Consider the following 18254-nt stretch of genomic DNA (forward strand, 5'->3'; position numbering starts at 1 on the left):
TCTATTAAAAACTCTGTTAAGCCACRTATTACTACTAATGCATCCAAGATTAATATGTCCCATAACCAGAACACTGTATACAAAGTAACAYACCATCTTAAGAGAGTAAGAAGAAAACGCTATTTTATTAATAGCATATCWTTCTAATGGATAGATTTAAAGAAGACAGAAAACAAATCCATAAACTTGTACACTCACTCAATACAATAACTATTCTGATGCCAAAAATTTATTCAGTATATTCTTCCTGATGCACAGGATCACTTTACATACAAATGACTATTACATCATATTCAAAGAGGTATCACACATTGATCAGACATTAAAARGTATTTAACAGAAGAAACTTTAAATGGAAATCACAATGGAAGATMTTAAAACAGAAAAAAAAGGGAATATATAAGAAAGTATGTGCTTTGAGGAAAATAATAATGTGCAGGGTGAAACAGGAATTTCCCACAGAGACCGCATACATTAGTGGACTCACAATCTTTACTGAAGAACAGAAATCTCTCTTGCTGCTTTATTACCTTGGCAACATCTCTTCCATGTCAGCAATTACATAGGAGACGACAGACCAAACAGCAGCACAGAGATTCATCTGGTTTGGATCCTGAACTGTCATTGTGTCCCCATGAGAATGATGAAACCAGAAGTATTTACTGATGTCATCACGCAAGCTGGCACCTGTAGAGAAAAATAGGCAATGTTCCATTATATGAATACAAATATTTAAAGAAGAACATAAACATGAATCCATTCCTGTGTTGTTTATTATTAAATCCCCATGCAACTGTATAAAGTTCCATATCGTAACTACACAGAGCCATAGCACGTCCACTTTGTAGGTATTAGGTTAGCTGACTTAAATGAGCACAAGGCAACAAAAACTCACAAAGGGAAAAAGCTATACTTCCCTTGAGATACTTGTCTCATTAGTACTATTACAGATCCATTTTTATTCTCTTGACTACCAGAATCTAATCAGGAAAATCCATACAATAGTCCCAGATGTGGTGGTCCTTCCCCTTGTTTTTTATCCAACAGAAAATGATTCTGTAGTTGTGGGACATAATATCAATATTTATGACTACTCTGATGACTAGTTATGACTTAGTTATGAATCCTAGCTTTGCTGCTATTTATGTTAAGTAAAGCTGAGGAATCTGCTTCTGCTTTCGAGCTTCCATTCACAATGCTGTGCAGTTTCAGAGCAGTCTTCCTGCGATCTCACCCAAAGGAATACATTCCAGTAGCTTTCAGGAGCCCCCATCAGCTAGTGGCGGAAGCAAGCTCAGCTGATATCACAGCTTGGCACCGAGAGGAGCAGGAAAAGCTGCCACCACAGCAGGTATGATGGAGGAGACACCACCACCCACCAGCCATGGGCCACAGTGCTTTTTATGTGGGTCTGTCCCTGTCTGCTCTTGTCTCTGCTAACGCTCTCTCTGATTCCCTTTCTCCTTGCAGCTTCTTCGCTCCAGGTTCATTACATCTGCCTCTTCTTCTCTGGTTTTATCAGCTCCCCTTTGCTTTGTTTCAGGTTAATCAACTCTCCCACCATAACAAAACTCCACTCCACTTACTTTCAAAGTAAGTGTGACATTTGCCAACAGCATGCCGATTCATGGCTTGTAAATCCTTTGGGTTAACTCATTTAGTGTGCAAGCTTACCAAGATTAAGAGTCTGCAGCTCTCTGTGTAGGAAGCCTCTAGCATAAKAAGCTCCACTCTTGCTTGGTCATAGAAACTCAAAACAAATCTTAATAYGAATTTGAGAGTACCAGCTATTGGACCCAGCCAGAAACACAGACTGAGATTAGATAATACTATGTAAAGTAATATAGAAAAAAATGGATTGTTTGGTTTAAAAAAATCAACTAAATAAACTGTTCGCATACTTTTTTATAAATAGTGGAAAATCAGCATCAAATGACGAGGGCTTTGATAAAATCATGTGTGTTCATAAGAATTACTATTATGATTTTCCTTGGTTTCACTGAGATGTCTGAAGCCTTTGAGGAGAATGAAAGCAAAATTTCTCACAGCATAACTGCATTCCTGTAATATATATCTTTTGATCACTCCTATAATCATTCAGGACACAGTTCAGCTCTTACTGTGCTTAACAGCCACATTTCCATCACTGTACAGGGAATTGATTTGGATTGCTCGTTTCACTGCTATTTTAGAATGAAGGAAAAGAAAGACAATGTATTTTCCAATTCCATCCAAGATGAAGATTCCTTCAGAAGAGATATGATACACAGAAACCAAAAGCTGCAGCTTACGATTTTGCAGTATTGAGACCAACTTCATTTTAAGTTCTCTTCTTGCTCTTAAACCTATTTGCTTCTGACTTGAACCAATGCAATCCCACAGAAGTTATAGGGTGGGTTACAAATGCTGAATTATTTTCCAATAGTTTTAGCATTGAAATTATGTCAAATCAGATTCACTTTTAAAATTTGATTCTGAATTCTTTTAAATATGTACAAGTATAAAACAATAGAACTGTTTTGATAAATTCTTTAAGTGATGGAATTCTGCACTGCAGATGCATTATGAATTAAGCCATTGATGCAAATCCATTACAATTTTTGACAATCTTTTATAAGACCCAAGACACAAATTATTCACTGCTTGGAATTTGTAGTACACATTGCACTAATCATAATAATTAGAGATTTACAGAGTAGTGTCTTATCTCTGTGAACAGATCAGGAACAAAAACCTTTCACTTTGTAATGCTTAATTCAATGAAAAACTAAAATACATTTGTTCCTCTGAATTTATTTTTTTAAATCATAAAATAATCTAACTTTTCCATCAAACAATTATTGTATAAAAATTGTTGCAGTAAGATTTGTCAGAGAGTGTTAGAAYGCAGAATATCAAAAGGTTCCTAAACAGGCTGTGCTTTAGGCTGTCACTGAAGACAGGAACCTGTCAGTATCTTATGGGATAATGAAAAGACCCTAAGAAAGCAGTTTATCCTATGTAAACAGAAACAAAGGAGAAAATCTGTGTTCATAGCTTTAAGCACAAGAAAAGATTTTTACAGCCAAGGGCCCCACAAAAGCCTCTAGACACAGAACACCCTGGGCACAAACACAACTGCGAGCAATTTTCTTGTCTCCTGCTCCAAACTTGGCACTACTCCATACTGGTGTTAGTTGCCATGAGGTATTTATGATCTCCAGAGGTGGTTGGACAACGAGAAGACACTGAATATGGCCCCTTCACCAGAAAATGCATTCAGGATTGAGATCAGCATGAACAAGTGATTCTGAACTTCACTGAACAGTGAAGTTCTGAGACACTCTGCCAATACTCACTTCAGATTTTTGATTACAGAGTTATGAAATTTTGTCTAGGAAACATCTGTAGATTCCAATCACATTGAAGTATCTAAATAAATTCAGTGGGATCCCTCAGCCACTTTTCTGAAAAGCTAAGAGAGAAAAAAAGGCTTTCAGTACAAGCAATCACTGTACAGAATTCAGGAGAAGGGAAAGAGGAATTCTGTTTAATGCTTCAAACAAAGGATTTCAGAGTAGATTGACTGACTAATTATACTGCATCCTAGATAGCCATAGATTATTAACCTTTCTCAAAAAAATCTGCCTGGAAGTCAAAGTTCCTACTTCTAGAAGCTTGAAAGATAATAAGAAACCAAAAAAATTCACCTAGATACAATTTTAAAAAAATTCAGTTGCCAATTAGCTATTCCACCTGAAATTAAGTTTTTTTTTGTGGTTGTTGTTACCATTTGGACGGTGACGTTTCCCTCAGGGACATTAGATACTAAAAAATGGAGGGTTGTTATTGCAAGCTACATAAGCTAGCAGTCAGGGAAAAGACATGAGTAGCCACATGTCACAGGCCTGCCAAAAACTATTTACCGTCTCCATGATAGCCACCAACAAAGTGGAGAGTATGCATTTCCTAGAACAGTGTTGTAAGGTTGAATTAAGTACTTTAAAAGCCTCATATGGGAAGTGTTACAGAAGTGTGTCAAGTAGTTAATTTTGATTTCCATTGTAACTAATACTTAAAAAAAAAGAAAAAAACTAGCAATGCTCAAGCCTCCACTACCATACTCGTGTTCTCCACAGTTAATGGAGAATAGTTTCATTTGTGCCAAGACTGTAGAGCAAGAACACCCATAAAGAAAAAGTGAATGTTTGCCAAAAAACCTTTCTTAATTACCCTCTTCTGGTCTATTCACATTTACAGTGATACAAATCACATGAGAAACATTGCTAGCTAGTAAGGAATTTAGGAAGAAACTGCTTTTAGCAGAGTATAATAATTGTTGTGGCATGAAGATACGGAATGTTAAAAATTGCTGCCAAAAATACTACACTTATTCTATGAATGCAGGAAAATACTGGAAATTAAAAACTATACATAAATTACTATTTGAGTAGTTTTGATGAGATATAGATAATTCATAATTCCATCACAAAGCAGTAGAAAACACTCTTTAATACAGTGTTGCATAGAGTGGCAATACAGTTACTTGAAGGCAGATATTTAGTGCTGTTTGGGATCTTCCAGGTGTCTCTGACACTGGCACGGGGCTGACGGTTGTGACTCAGAGGTTGTATCTGATGCCTGGAGCAGCTGCCCAGGCCCTGCGAGGTGTAGGAAGTTGCACTACATATGTGTGTCTAGGGAACTAAAACATCCTCTGTATGTTTGTCCTTGATGCAGTAAAACACTGTTTTACGTGTTTGCCATTTGTGGGAAATACATGTAAAAATATGGGGCCAGAGGCAAATGCTGAGGCTAATGCTTATTCATTCCTAGTTTGGGCTTTTTTGTTTCTTTCTTTTGGGGGSTTGGGGATTTTTTCGTTTCATTTTGTTTTTCTGCTTTCAGCTCCCTCTGAGATCACTTCCTCACACTTAACCTGTTACTGAGTCTTCAGGCTAAGCAGGCTGCAGATAGAAATGGTTTTTTTCCTCAGGTTATACTAGAAAAGGAGATGTTTCCATTGTACCAGAATATGTCAGCACAGTTACTTGTGCAGCACTTGCCAAACAGATCAACTTACTCCATAAATGTAATAATTTTAAAAACATGTACCACCAGCATACGCTCTTTTGTGACCAAATGCCTGCTGAAAACTCAGACAGCATCAGGGCACTTGGGGTGATGCTGGTGTCATCCAGGCTGACAAAATCATTAATCACTGGGGTATCTTTAGCATAGCAGACAGGTATTTTGTGGTCAAATCCAGTTTCTAAGACACGTATTGATCCCAGGTATTTCAGGCCTGCTACACACAGTTCAGTGAGTCTTTCAAATATAAATACTATTCTTCCCTTCTTTCCTCAAGTGTGGCACCTTCTTTTTAGACGTGACAGCTTCTAGGCTCTGCCACCAAGCCCAAGTGTTTCTTCAGGAATCAAYTCACTATCATGCAATTGTGAGAAAAATAAGCCAGTAGTACAAAACTGCACCAGAAGTGATAATCAAATAAAATAACTACTGTTGTCAACCTTGCCACCCTGTCCATTCACCCTGTTTGTGACCTGCCTGAACAAGTATCTTGTTCCTTAATCCCTTACAGGATTAGGCTATCTCATGGAGTAGGAGTTGGATACGCCACCTCCTGTGCCACTGCACCAGGGRCATCATCTCCAGAAATGGCATCTCTCCCTCTATCCATCCAGCGCGAGATAACCCTTGATTAATTTGGATATCTGTTATACTGGACATAAAACAAATTTTTCAGTTCTTTTACCTCATTCTTGTCCTGAACTCATTTCAGAAGTCTCTGTACAGCCAGCCTTTTTATACATGGTTGGACACAGCACATAAGGCAGGCAAAARGTGCTGCTCTGGTAACAGATACTAACAATGTATTTTCAGTAATCAGCTGTGTGAGAGCATCCTAATGAAAATCCACACGCACACTGAGAAGTTCTGAAAAACAGTCCATCCTTTTTAGCTTCTGATCGCAGYATAAAATGCACAATGTGAATATTTGTTACCTGGTGACCAGAATACATACCTGCCTTATAACTACATTAAACATCAATTCTTTGCAGATTAGTAAGCTTTTTTTTTTTTTTTGCCAAATTAATAAAATGTGATATTGTTACTAACGCAAAAGAATGAATGAACCACAAAGTGAATGATGAGCGTGTCAGTCATGACCACTGCTTCTTGCCAACCACAGTCAAATACACTGCTGCACTTATCTGCATTGCTGTGATAAGTCATYATTAAGCACTACTGCCAGTTTTTTAAGCTTTAAGACTCCTGCCATTTTGTGCAAACAATGACTGGCAAATTAGTTATTGATTATCAGTATGATTGCAAAGGCAATTTCCATAAAACTCAAACATCTTCAGGGGTAAAGCCTATAGTATCTCCAGAGTATTTTTTAGTGCAAAACATTTTGCATTATTTTTCTCTACATATTTTCTTTCACTTGTTATGTATCAAATAACATTTWGTTGCCAAATGAAGGCAATCATCTGAGACTTAAAGTCAGTATGTTTGCTGTACAGCCCTATCAACGTCTTCCCAGTTGTTTTTGCTTTCAAGTAAACTTTACAACACAAYTGTTGCATGAATCTTTCAAAGACACTTGGAAATTCCCCACCAGCTGTGTAATCCTTGAGAGTGCTGGTTCTTCAGTACCACAATTAGATCATTGGGAGGTTAACCTCTAAATGTACATAGCCATAGAGAGTGAAGTAAGTACACTTACTTATGAACACCAACCATGTATAAGTAGTCTAACTTTTTTCAGGTTTTGTTTTACAGCAGTGCCTAGAGGATTTAACAGAACTGCCACTCCACTGTTTTACACACTATATATATCTATCCAAAACCACGAGTCCAGTCCAGAAGAACTTGTACTCTAAAGAGGCAACAGGGACTGCAGGAGAGAGGCAAGCAGAGATGAAATGACACATTCATCTTMTCACAGCAGCTGAGAAAGAAAGAAATGCTAGAAATCTGAGCTAGACCAGTGCCCTGTTGTGCAAGCTGTACTATCTCCTAACAGCAAAGCTGGAAATGCCTCAACAAAGGATATTTTGCTTAACATTTCCAAAATTTTATGAAGCTAAAATAAAAGCTTTGCAATACAGTTTACGTGTACATCTCTCACATCTTCCAAGTACCTATGTGCTCTAGTTTTATTTTTCTGCAAAGACAAATCTGCATAGTATTGAAGGAACTGCTGGCAGTGAGATGTTAATACAAATACCTGATTTCAAATCTTCTTTTTATTTCTGCAGTGGTTTAGCTCACCACAAAAGACAGCGTCTGTTTTTTCATCTATTAAATTCCAGATTGCTTTTGTTTCCTACATTTTCCCTCAGAAAACAAGAAAAAACTCCTTTACTTCCTTATCAAGTTTATTCCAGTCTCAGGTCTTTTAAATGTCAATGACACTGCTCAGAGATGTACTGAAAAACTGCAAAGCCTTGGAAGTGAACCAAGAGGTGATGAAAAATGTATGCCCTGTTCTTTTACACAAAGTACTTAGAATTGGCAAAAAATATGTAAAGGACACATCCTCATCTTCTATGCAGTTAAAGACTGTTATATACCAGGAAAGTAAAAAATACTGAAGACAAGTGCATTTTGCTCATCAGAGTGCTAACTCAGCTTTGTGCTCCTACATACCCTGTCAAACGGGAGTGTGGGGAGGGCTATACATGTCCAGTCAGTAGCAGATTCAGTAGCTTCTTATTTCTCATATCTGGCATACAGCTGCCCTTGAAATTCTGAAAGGCTAAAATTGCTGGGTAGATGTGGGGAGATGCATGATTTGCCCTCAGAAGAATGTGCTTCAAGAAACTACAAAAAAAAAAAAAAAAAAAAAAAAAAAAAAAAAAAAAAAAAAAAAAAAAAAAAAAAAAAAAGGTTAAAAGATCTTAATAGGAATATTATTTCTTATTCTATTTTTTATTTTCATTTTGTGTCTTTTTGAAATCCAGTAATGTCACAGCTCTGAAATAGTCAAGTAGTAAATCTGCTAAAATGAATAATTTTGTTTAGGATCCTTTCAGTGGAAGGCTGCCCCTGTAAAATGGTATGTACTGCTGGCTGCCAGCTATGGGTAAGCATTTAGATGGGTTTTTGGGCTGCCCTCAGTTTAATGCAATCTTCAGAACAATTACTATAATGAAAAACCATTTATTTTAGCTGGTTCCTGCATGTATTTTAGTGCGCGTATTAACCTCTTCTTTCGTGTGTTAACCCGTAGTTGATAGCTGACTTTAATGCCAATTAATTCATTATCCATTTTTCAAGTAAGCAAAGACAATGGACAATGTTAACGCTGTTTAGTGAGGCACTGACAGCATTAGTTCTCCTGTGATTTAGTCTCAAATGATGAAATTACAGGCTAAGTTGCTTGAGTTTCATGGTTACAGACACTGGAACAGTTTCCTGTATAGAGCTTATAAATAACATTAGAAGTCCTGCTGTTTCACCTCCTGAGTCATTCTCTCAAAAGTCTTTAAAATTCATGATTCAAATAACTAGGCAGAGGGAAAGCTTTCAGTCAGTTGTTTCAATGGCTAATTAAATGAGACTACAGTGTAAAGGAGACAATATGATGTGTGCATTATTTCTTGTTTTGTTTAATGCATTTGAGAATTAATCCTCTGGATATACTAAACAGACTAAATTACAGCTCAGGATTATCACAGTTACTTTTGCAACACATTAACCTTTTACTTAYTGCTGCAGAGGAATAACGGCAGCTGGGGATTCAATCTAGACTTGCATAAAATCCTGTAAAATAAGAAGGGAAGTAGTTCTACTTCACAGGACGCAGGTTGAGTTGAATCTAAAATAATTTATACTAAACTGCCCTTGCCTTAACAAAACCAGGTGAAGCTCAACAGCAAAAACGTACTACAAGCTCTTCCTCCATTCAACAACCCATTGCTTTAATTTTTTTTTTTTTGTTGTTTTAAAAAGGGTCACACTTTCCAGCTTAGTATTAAACAGCCAAGCACTGCCCAGATGTGCCCTGACACTTGCCCGCTGCTGTCCCCTCCTGCCTGCTTGCAGGCGGGATGCTGCGGGGACACACTGTGCGGGGCATCAGGAGCGCAGCACAGCGCCCTGCCTCGGGACAGGGCAACAGCAGATGATTCAAGGAAGAACACGAAAAGCAGGGAAGGCATCCTGCATCATTTCGCTGGAATATCCTCCCTTTCTCAAGATACCAGAAAGTCAGAAATACTGAGCTGGAGGCTGCATTCAACCCACCTTTGATGGAGCGATCCTCCACAAGCTTATTAAACCCATTTTTTACACCTCTGTCCCCCACAGTACCCTGTGGCCATGCACTTTGTGCACGGTACTTTGTTTCCTACAAAACTACAGCCGGATTGTTTYACGCGGGCACATTACTATGTGTGTAGTATCCTGCCACTCTTCATTCCTCTCAGCATCATTGATGGTTTTATACATGTTTATCACATCCTAACTCAGCAGTTCTTGCCAAGCTGCGAGAGCCCTCTTCATATGGAAATTATTTAATATCTCTAAGGATGCTAGTGACCCTTCTTGTACTTCTGATTCTGTTTCATCRTTTATGAGATGAGAAGCCAAAACTGCTTACAAAACTTAGTATGTGGATGGACTCATAATGCGACTGCTGTGTACCAATATACATTACAATGATGATGTTTCTATTTGTTATCTCTTTCTTCCCCTGTAACACAAAACACTGAGTTTTTCACTGTTCCTGAGAACTGAGTGGATAAATTCAGACAACCATCCACAGGGATTTCCAGATCTTTCTAATTGAAAATAACTAATTTGGAGCCTGTTGTCATGTATGCATAGTACACAAAATGCCTTACTCTGCATTTATTAATAGTGAAATGTCCTTGGCTGCTGTATTGCCTAGGCACTTACTACTGTGAGATTATCATCACATTTTCATAGTCAACTTTAGTCTGGGTACAAATTGTTGGAATACTCATCAGGAATCATTGTGAATTTATTATTCACTCCCTTTTCAGCTAACACTGAGTTTGGTGATCATCCGAAGTCCCCCAGAATGTGTCTGGGCAGCCTGATAAAGGTCTTCCTCCTTTATGAAAATGGACAATTTATTTCTACTGTCTTTTAATCAGGTATAATTCTACAAGAGGAACATTCCTGTTATCCTGTAAGAATTTGTTTCTCTAAGTGTCTTTGATGTAGGACCTTTTGAAAATTCAATTGTACTTTGCTGACTAGATCTACCTACAGAAATGAAAGACTCTGAAAGAGCTCTACTAGATTTGGGAGGTATTCTTTTGCTAAAAAACAGGCTGACTCTTCCATCATTTTGGTATTATCTATCTTTGCAGCCTCTTTCAACTTCTCTGCTGTTTCACAGTTTTGTCACCAGCCTGGTTCAGTGATYAGTGGATTCTTATTTGGGCAGGGCACTTCAATTTAGAAGGATTATATATCTGTGTGTGTACATGTATATACTTTTAACATATATGTACATACACACACACACAYATGCATACACATGAACTATGTAACTATGTATATATATATATATATATTCTGTATACTTCAATATAGTTTATTTCATATCTGAGTTCTTTAAAATAAGGCATGTGACTACATATGTTAAGTAGGGACTACTTAATAAAGTTGATAGTTTTAATACTGGCTGCTGAAATCACAAATCCTTTACATTTTGCATTCTCTTATAAACACCACTTGAAACATACGAAAGTACATGCAAAACATTCAGGTTTTCTAATTTAGTATTTCTTTTTTTGATTTATGCTTCAATTCAGCAAAGTAATTACGTTTTGAGCATACGACACTCGGTTTTAAATGTCACTCCTGAGGTCCAAGMAAGGTACTTTATAGGACTGGGACCTATGTGAATCATCTTTACTAATCAAATGTACTTTTATATATCTCTATATTCTCTGTATAACTACACCATGTATCTGACGTTATAAACTTGCCTAGAAACCCAAAGTTATTAAAACACTTTCTTCATTGTTCTCTGCTAGCCAAAGAGCTACTTGTTTATGTTCATCAGTAGACATTTGTCCCACACAGACACCTCATGCTACCAACTTCCAAATAATCCTAGAAATTCAGCACATGCACGCTCTACTACATTTTTGGATGGACTGGAGATCTGATGTGGGGAGCTGGACTGGTGACAATGATCCACATATCAGGGGTCTTTCGGTATTTGTGTCTGCAATAACTCTATGTACCCATCCACATCAGTTCAAGAAGCTTCTCTGTATTCTACAATTTATGGAGATATTTCCCAAACCAAGCTTGCAACCTACTTTAATGCAGGCCTTTAGGTCTGCTTTCACAGAGGAGGATGTAGAGAAAAACACACAGCTTTCCCTTGAATTTTCATTCAGACCCAAACATTCCCCCAGATGATACAAATACAACCGGATGTTTAATCACAAACTTCCTGTAGGGCTCTTTCTGGCAATCAGCTAACTCCTAGACATGCTAATATTCACAGGACCTGGCTAAGTGGAGCTTACCATTCTGTCCCGGTGGTAGACAAAGCCTGTTAATCACTATTTTGGTGCTTAACAAGTTATTAAAAAAAATGGTCACCCTAGTGTGAGTAAAACATATTCTCAGGAAAATACAGCTTTGTTATATTTTATGTAACAAAAATTGACCAATTATGTATTTATGCAATCACATAAAAAGGATGAACAATGGTTTTTACTGCCTCTTTATACATATCTCCCTGGGATTATCAAACACTTCAAGGTGACAGTGGATTTTAGATGTATGACCATTAACCAAGGCTGGAAAAATAGAATGACAACTATAATAAAATACACTTAATAATATTTATGGTTACTCTGATTTATGCATACTTGAATCTTAAACCAATATAGGTTATTTACTAACAAATGTTAGATGCTGCAGATATTGGTGATGAAATAGCTCTTTCATTTGATCTACAAACCAAAATATATCTAACTAGTTCATTATTAATAGAAAAACAGAGAGGTGCTTGAAACACAAAGTTCAGATCTGATCTTATCGTAAGGTTCRGGGCTGTTCAGATCTGGGGGTTTGCGCCATTCCTAAAACAAAGTTCTTTTAGTTTCTCCCATTCTGACATACAAGCCACTTTTTTTTCCCATTGGCTGTGAAGACAATGTAACAGGAAGAAAAAAGCTATYGAAACTAACTTTTCCATATTTTTAAGCAATAAATTGCATATGTTTGCCAATAAGCTCTGAAGAAACAACATACTTAATGAAAAAAAGATTAAGGTATAATTAAAATGCCTGCTGCAAACCTGTTGACTGCAATTTCATAATCTTACTTCATTTTCATGCTTCATGAAGTTACACAGTGCCCCACTCAGAAAAAAAAAATAAAGAAATTAAAGGATTTCTGGAGGGACTTATCAGGAGAAAGAGAAATTTCATACACCTGATCTGACTCTGTAGTGCATCACTARCTGTATATGGTCTCTTGACTAATCCACATGGTAGAACTAGTATTAGAAAAACACAGAGTAAATAAAGCTTTGTCCCTCATTAGCATGTTTTTTCAGTGTATAAATTCGAGTTGATGTGATAGCTATTTTATCACGGTGCAAAAAAGATGAGTGACTTGACATAACAGTAATATGTAATAAAAATGAAACAGAATTCATAGAATCTTAGAAAGATCGCTCAGGTAAGGGAACAGTTAATACGAAGCTGAAAGGTTAACTTGCTTCCTTTCAGCGACACCAGTGAGTGCATTTGCCTTAAAGACAGGTTTAATGTATCCTGTATCTCACTATGCGCAGAAGAGACTGGCCATGCCTTTTTTCTTATTGTTAATTTGCTATTTTTTTTTTGTTTTGCTTTCACTCAGATTAAACGTGGGTGAAGGTCCCATTTAAAACACAGAAAACAAAGCCTGGCTGGGGTGAAACTTTACAGAAGCAGAACAAGGCACTTAGCGTGTCCAACAGCCCCTGAATGTTGAGCTGCGAGAGTAAATCCTCCTYCTCATGCAAACGCATTATCTCCATAGTGATTATATTGCACAAATCAAGAATCAATACATATTTGTCATCATTTGGGAATGAGAATGTTCAAGGCCCCATTTCAAGTTACATGCTACTGTTACTCAGTACAGCCTTTAGAGGTATTTTGCAAGCAGCTCCTAATGGCACAATGCTTTACATGCAATGCAACAAATGTAGGTAATTTGATAATAGTGACAGACTCTATGCAATACAAAATAAACAAATCTTTATTAGTTTAAACAGTCCGTATGATCTTTCTGATGTATTGTGACCATGCTAAAACTTAGAGTGGTGTTAACAGCTGTATAAATCTACACCATTTAGATTTGGATTTAAGTCAAAGTAATAAAATGCAAGCACCCTCTCGTAAAGTTATTTAGAGTGTTACATTCAAACACTCTTGACAGCATAATGCAAACAGGGGAAAAAGCCAATTATGACGATGAATGATAATGATGATGCAAGCTAGAATAGGCGATATGATCTAAGTAAAATTATCAGTGAATGATTACAATTATTCTAATATATTCAAAATCTTAATCTCTGCCTTGCTACCCTAGGCAGAAAGATACGCTTTGCGGAAAGATACAATCCCTAAATCCAAGTTATCATAAGCAGAGTCCAATTTGATAGACACTTTGTATAGGCACAATTTGATAGACACTTGGTGTATTTAACCCAAATTAGATGGACTGAAATCTCTGTAATCACCAACTTGCCTTCCTTATGATTATCTTCTAACCATTGTTTTTAGTAATGCATCTGTTTTATTCTTACCTTCTTTTCCTTCCTGCAAGTTGTTCCCAACATGCCCACAAGAGATTAAACAAGCAATGGCATGCCATGCATGTAGTATTTCCTACCTGCAACCAGACTACGAGCTCAGTTTATTTTCAGAGACATATTCAGTATGTTGATTTTCTTCTGTAAGATCTGAAGGATAGGTATCTTGCAAATGACCTCCCTCCTTGTATTTTTAACCAGGAAGTGAGGATTAGCTAGGAGAACAGTTCATATGTCTCGTTACCCATAGCAGATTCTGTCTGTCATCTGCATCACTGGACTTACTGTACTAATCCTAAATCAATTAAAATGCTCCCTATTGGATGCTCATCATTAGGAAAAGACTGAGAACATATAAATGATCCTTTCAGTCAGTCTATCAAGAAGTTCAAAAGACTTAGGTTTTATTGGAAAGAGAAGATATGAATATGACATTTGGTTCCTTCACAATACACAAATTAAGGACATTTTTTTACACAATAAATACATACATATACCATATATCAAGCCACACAGACTTTAAAACCCTTCAGGAGCTGAACTTGCACATGCTAAATAGAGTATCTTGCTATAAACTCAAATACTGCAATGACTGCTCAGTTGAAATGGAATCCAAGATGTTACCTAAAATATACATCTGTATGAAAATTTTATAACACTCAGTCCAGTATTTATTATAGTTTTAAATAATCACTTCAAAATTGACAGGTATTTGGTAGTAGGAAAAAAAGTTGTTTTTTCTCTCTTAAGATCCACAGCTGCAAAATAGCCTTGCATGATTATCGATTGAATACTTTTTTCATTTCCAACTGCTACACGGACTGAGATAGAATAAAAAATGACAGGCCTCATTAGTCCTATGTAGGCCAACATAGCTAATATCAGATTCGTCAAAGGAGGTGAAAAAATACCATCTTTTCAAAAAATCAGCCATTGAAATGTCAATGAATTGACTGAAGAACTGAAAATCTTCTGCTATCGCATATTCTTTTCAGAGTCAAAAAACAGACAACTAAGACTTCAAATGAGTAACTTGTTTCAGGTAAGTAGAGTCAAATTGTTCTAGGCTGAGAGACGGCAATCACTTCTCAGAGATGTAGACAGGGTCTGGAACTSTAAGTCCAAAAGTGGCTCTGGGTTTTAAAAGATACAGCATAGCAGAAAAGGCAATAATAATTACTTCAATAATTAGATTCTGTCCTGTGCTGTATATCTAGAGCCCAAGGCTTATCTGGAATTAGAAAAGGCACTCAGTGTACCTTTACAGTAATCTATTTTGATGAATGGAGCAGCCAAATACCCTTTTCTTGAAACAGGGAGAGAGCAATCACATTTTTTCCTGTCTCAATGAATTTAAAATGTACTGCAAATCAAAAGAAAAGAGAGAACAAATGAAGAAAAGAAGCAAAAGACACAGAATAATGCTATCCAGGAAGGGGGCAAGTATTGAATATTGCCCTATTTTTTTCTGCAGAAAGATGCTCTATGTTCTTTGTATTGTACAAAAGTTAAGCAGAATTCTAAAACAGGGAGGAAGAATTTTTTTGCACAGATTAATGATGCAGAAAGGAAGTGATCCTGAGCAATAAGTATGTCAGCGAAAAGTAAGCTGCAAGCAGGAGCCTTAACGAATGGGTGCAAGACACATTCCTCAGAGCTATAGGAGGCAAAGTCAAGACTGAGTTTGGGAGGACTGACACAACATTTGTCTAAGACACTGGTAAAGCAATGATCCAGCCTGTTTCCACAGACATAGGAGAGCTGGCTTAGAAGACAGGAATACTCACTCATGTTATATTATTAGAGAAGTGTTACTTAGCACCTTCTTAGCTAAGGTCTCAGCAGGAATTCTGGCAGAGGCATGTGACTCTGAACGGTATACCCTACACTGCCATTCCTTCCCACTTACTCTAATTAGAAACTTGAGGTCATCACTCAGATCAAGAGTTAGTAAAATGAAGTCGTTACCTAGTATTTTAAGTAAAAGTTTTCAAAAATACCATAACATTCCCCAAAACACTGCATAATGTCTCAAAATTATTTTACAATAGACTTTCTGGTAGCTACCTGTCTAACCTAAAGAGAGGTTCTACATGTAAAATAAAAGGAAASTAAATGACATTTTAAACTGCAAGATGATCCCTTCTTCCCCTAAACGTGCTAAAATAAAAGACATAAATGCAGTACACTTGGAGGCTTCAAACAGCATCCAATTTRTGGCCTTTTAATTGCGACCACACACAAATATCTGCACTATAAGCTAGTCAGCAGGTTTTGGTGGAACCTATGATGTTCCACTACTATGGAACCTATCCATAGTAACTAGGAACTAAAGCAAGARGCACACAGACTAATTAACTTTCCTCAATGACTCTCATTTAATACACCTTAATGATTTGAAATTAAGACATGCATAATCTGGGATATTTTCACAATTAAGATATTTAAAACGTTGATCAATTTTGGTTGCACAATGAAATCTACTTCCTAACTAGAAGGGCTAAAATTGTTCAGGCCAAGAAAAGAAGTTATTGTAGCTGACTTTCTAAGCCCTGGTATATTCAGCCTGTGGTTCACAAACATAGTAAGAGAGCTTGAGTGGCTCTGCTAAACCCTATCTTTATACTGTTGTCAGTTATAAACTTTAGAGTAATGGTGGACAACTAGTAACAATTTTCAGGGTTGATGGTGGCACCGCAGTGCAAACAGCTTAGGAATCACATTGCTAACGCCCTCCTAGTTCTTCTTTTGTTATGGGGAAAAATACTCCAAGAATTAACCTATGCTTTGCCATCTTTCTACAGCAGCTCTCTGTGTATAGGCTGTGAGCAGAGACAGGAAATGAGTATGCACCCCGGCTTGCTTGAAATCAGTATAAACTATGTAACTACAAACTGCACATATAACACTTCTGCCTCCTTTCTCCAAGAACTAYGAATGCAACAAAGGGCCCCAGTCTATGAAGTGCACCAGTTATAGTCTGAGTGCAAGAAAAACATCTGTACAGCCTTCAACAGTATTTTTGTAAGACTTCTTCTGGTAACATGTTGTACATACAAGGAGCATTAATTCTCCCTGAAACATAAAAGAAAACACGCTAACAATATTTTTTTAATTACAAACACATTCAGCTTATTTCAGCACCTCTGTTATTTTGAATTGAAGGTCTGCTGCTGCAAAGTCTCATCTGCTTGCAGATTTGTTTAGCAAAGAAGAGAAATAATAAGCAAGGAATCAATAGGGATCATTGGTATCATTAATATTTCTTGTTTTTCTCTGACCTTAATCTGGAAACACACTAAAAATTGCTTTTAGTCGAAAGTAGTCAGCCTGTAAAGTTGAAAGTCTACAACTAGCCAAATAATTCACAAAATACTACYCCTTTACTCTCATCTTCCCCTCTTTCCTTTTCATTTGTGTTCTATTGCCTTTAAACTTGGCTGAAACCCACAGACACTCAGCTGCAGAATGGGGGCCTCGRATTTGTATTATATCGAGACAAAGGCTCAAAGGGAAGATTGCATCATAATTTATATGCTAACACTTTAAATAATATGTAGAACATCCTTTCATCTAAAAGGCCACTGCCAGTACAGAGTACAGAGAGTCTTGTTATCCAGATGATTTAGCACTATCTAGACTGTATGCAGACTTGTGCTACTTAAAACATAAAAACAGCTGAATTGGGAAAAAAATACAAAGGGTCAACTAGGCCTGCTACCCTATCTCTGAGAGCAGACAGTGTTTTGAGAAAGAATGAGAAAAAAACAGAATCACTTCCCTCAGTATATCTATTGAGTCATCTACAGTTTAAGAACTTTCTGTCTGACGGCCTTTGTGGGACCTTTCTCTCACGTAGTATTCCACCTTTTTTTTAAATGTATGTTTGATCCTGGCCTCCAAAAAGTCTTGTGGTGCTGATTTTCTGCATTCARTTATCCATTGACTGAAAAAGCATGTCCTTCTGTTTTAAATCTGAAGTCAGTGTTAATACTCTGATCTTCCAGTTATATAAGAAAAGGTGCTGTTCCTGTGCTGTTCATATATGTCTCTCATATTCTCTGCTTTTTTGTTTTCAAAGATGATGATTGTGTTTTGTTTATGGTTTCCACCATTAGAGATGGCAGGACCACCTCATAAAACCTGGAACTAGCTTGGTGGTTTATGTTCATGTTTATGTCAAACTCTGGAGAGTAGTTTGTACAGTATAAGGAAAGGTTTGCTTTGTTCAAAGTAATAATTTGTAACCTACATTTCACCACTGAARTAATACATGATATGAAGAACTGCAATTTCATGAAATCTTTAAGACAGTCTGGCAACTAAAGGCAGAGCTACAGTAAAGCTAGGTTTTTCATTTTGTGATAAATGGCAAAATTCTGGGGGGCAGATGTTTCTATCTCCAAAAAAAAAAAACATTTTCTGTAGGAATTTCTGAGTT

General features: G+C 36.9%; 1 protein-coding gene across 3 annotated transcripts in view; it reads right to left on the bottom strand.

Annotated features, from left to right (window-relative positions):
* Window positions 1–213: 213 nt before the first annotated feature.
* CPQ (carboxypeptidase Q) overlaps window positions 214–18254 on the bottom strand; it is a 160118-nt gene continuing 142077 nt past the window's right edge. For 2 of the 3 annotated variants that reach the window (XM_085303062.1, XM_085302892.1), the window contains one exon: window positions 214–687. In XM_085303062.1, coding sequence (XP_085159188.1) covers window positions 527–687 — 161 coding nt within the window. In that variant the 3' untranslated portion in view covers window positions 214–526. Of the gene's footprint in view, window positions 688–7678; window positions 7831–18254 lie in introns of those variants that run through there. The other variant, XM_085302976.1, reaches the window with a different exon arrangement.

The sequence above is a fragment of the Rhea americana genome, unplaced genomic scaffold (genome assembly GCF_003343005.1).
Source record: "Rhea americana isolate MKP2758 unplaced genomic scaffold, rheAme1 scaffold_0, whole genome shotgun sequence".
Taxonomy (NCBI): Eukaryota; Metazoa; Chordata; class Aves; order Rheiformes; family Rheidae; genus Rhea; species Rhea americana.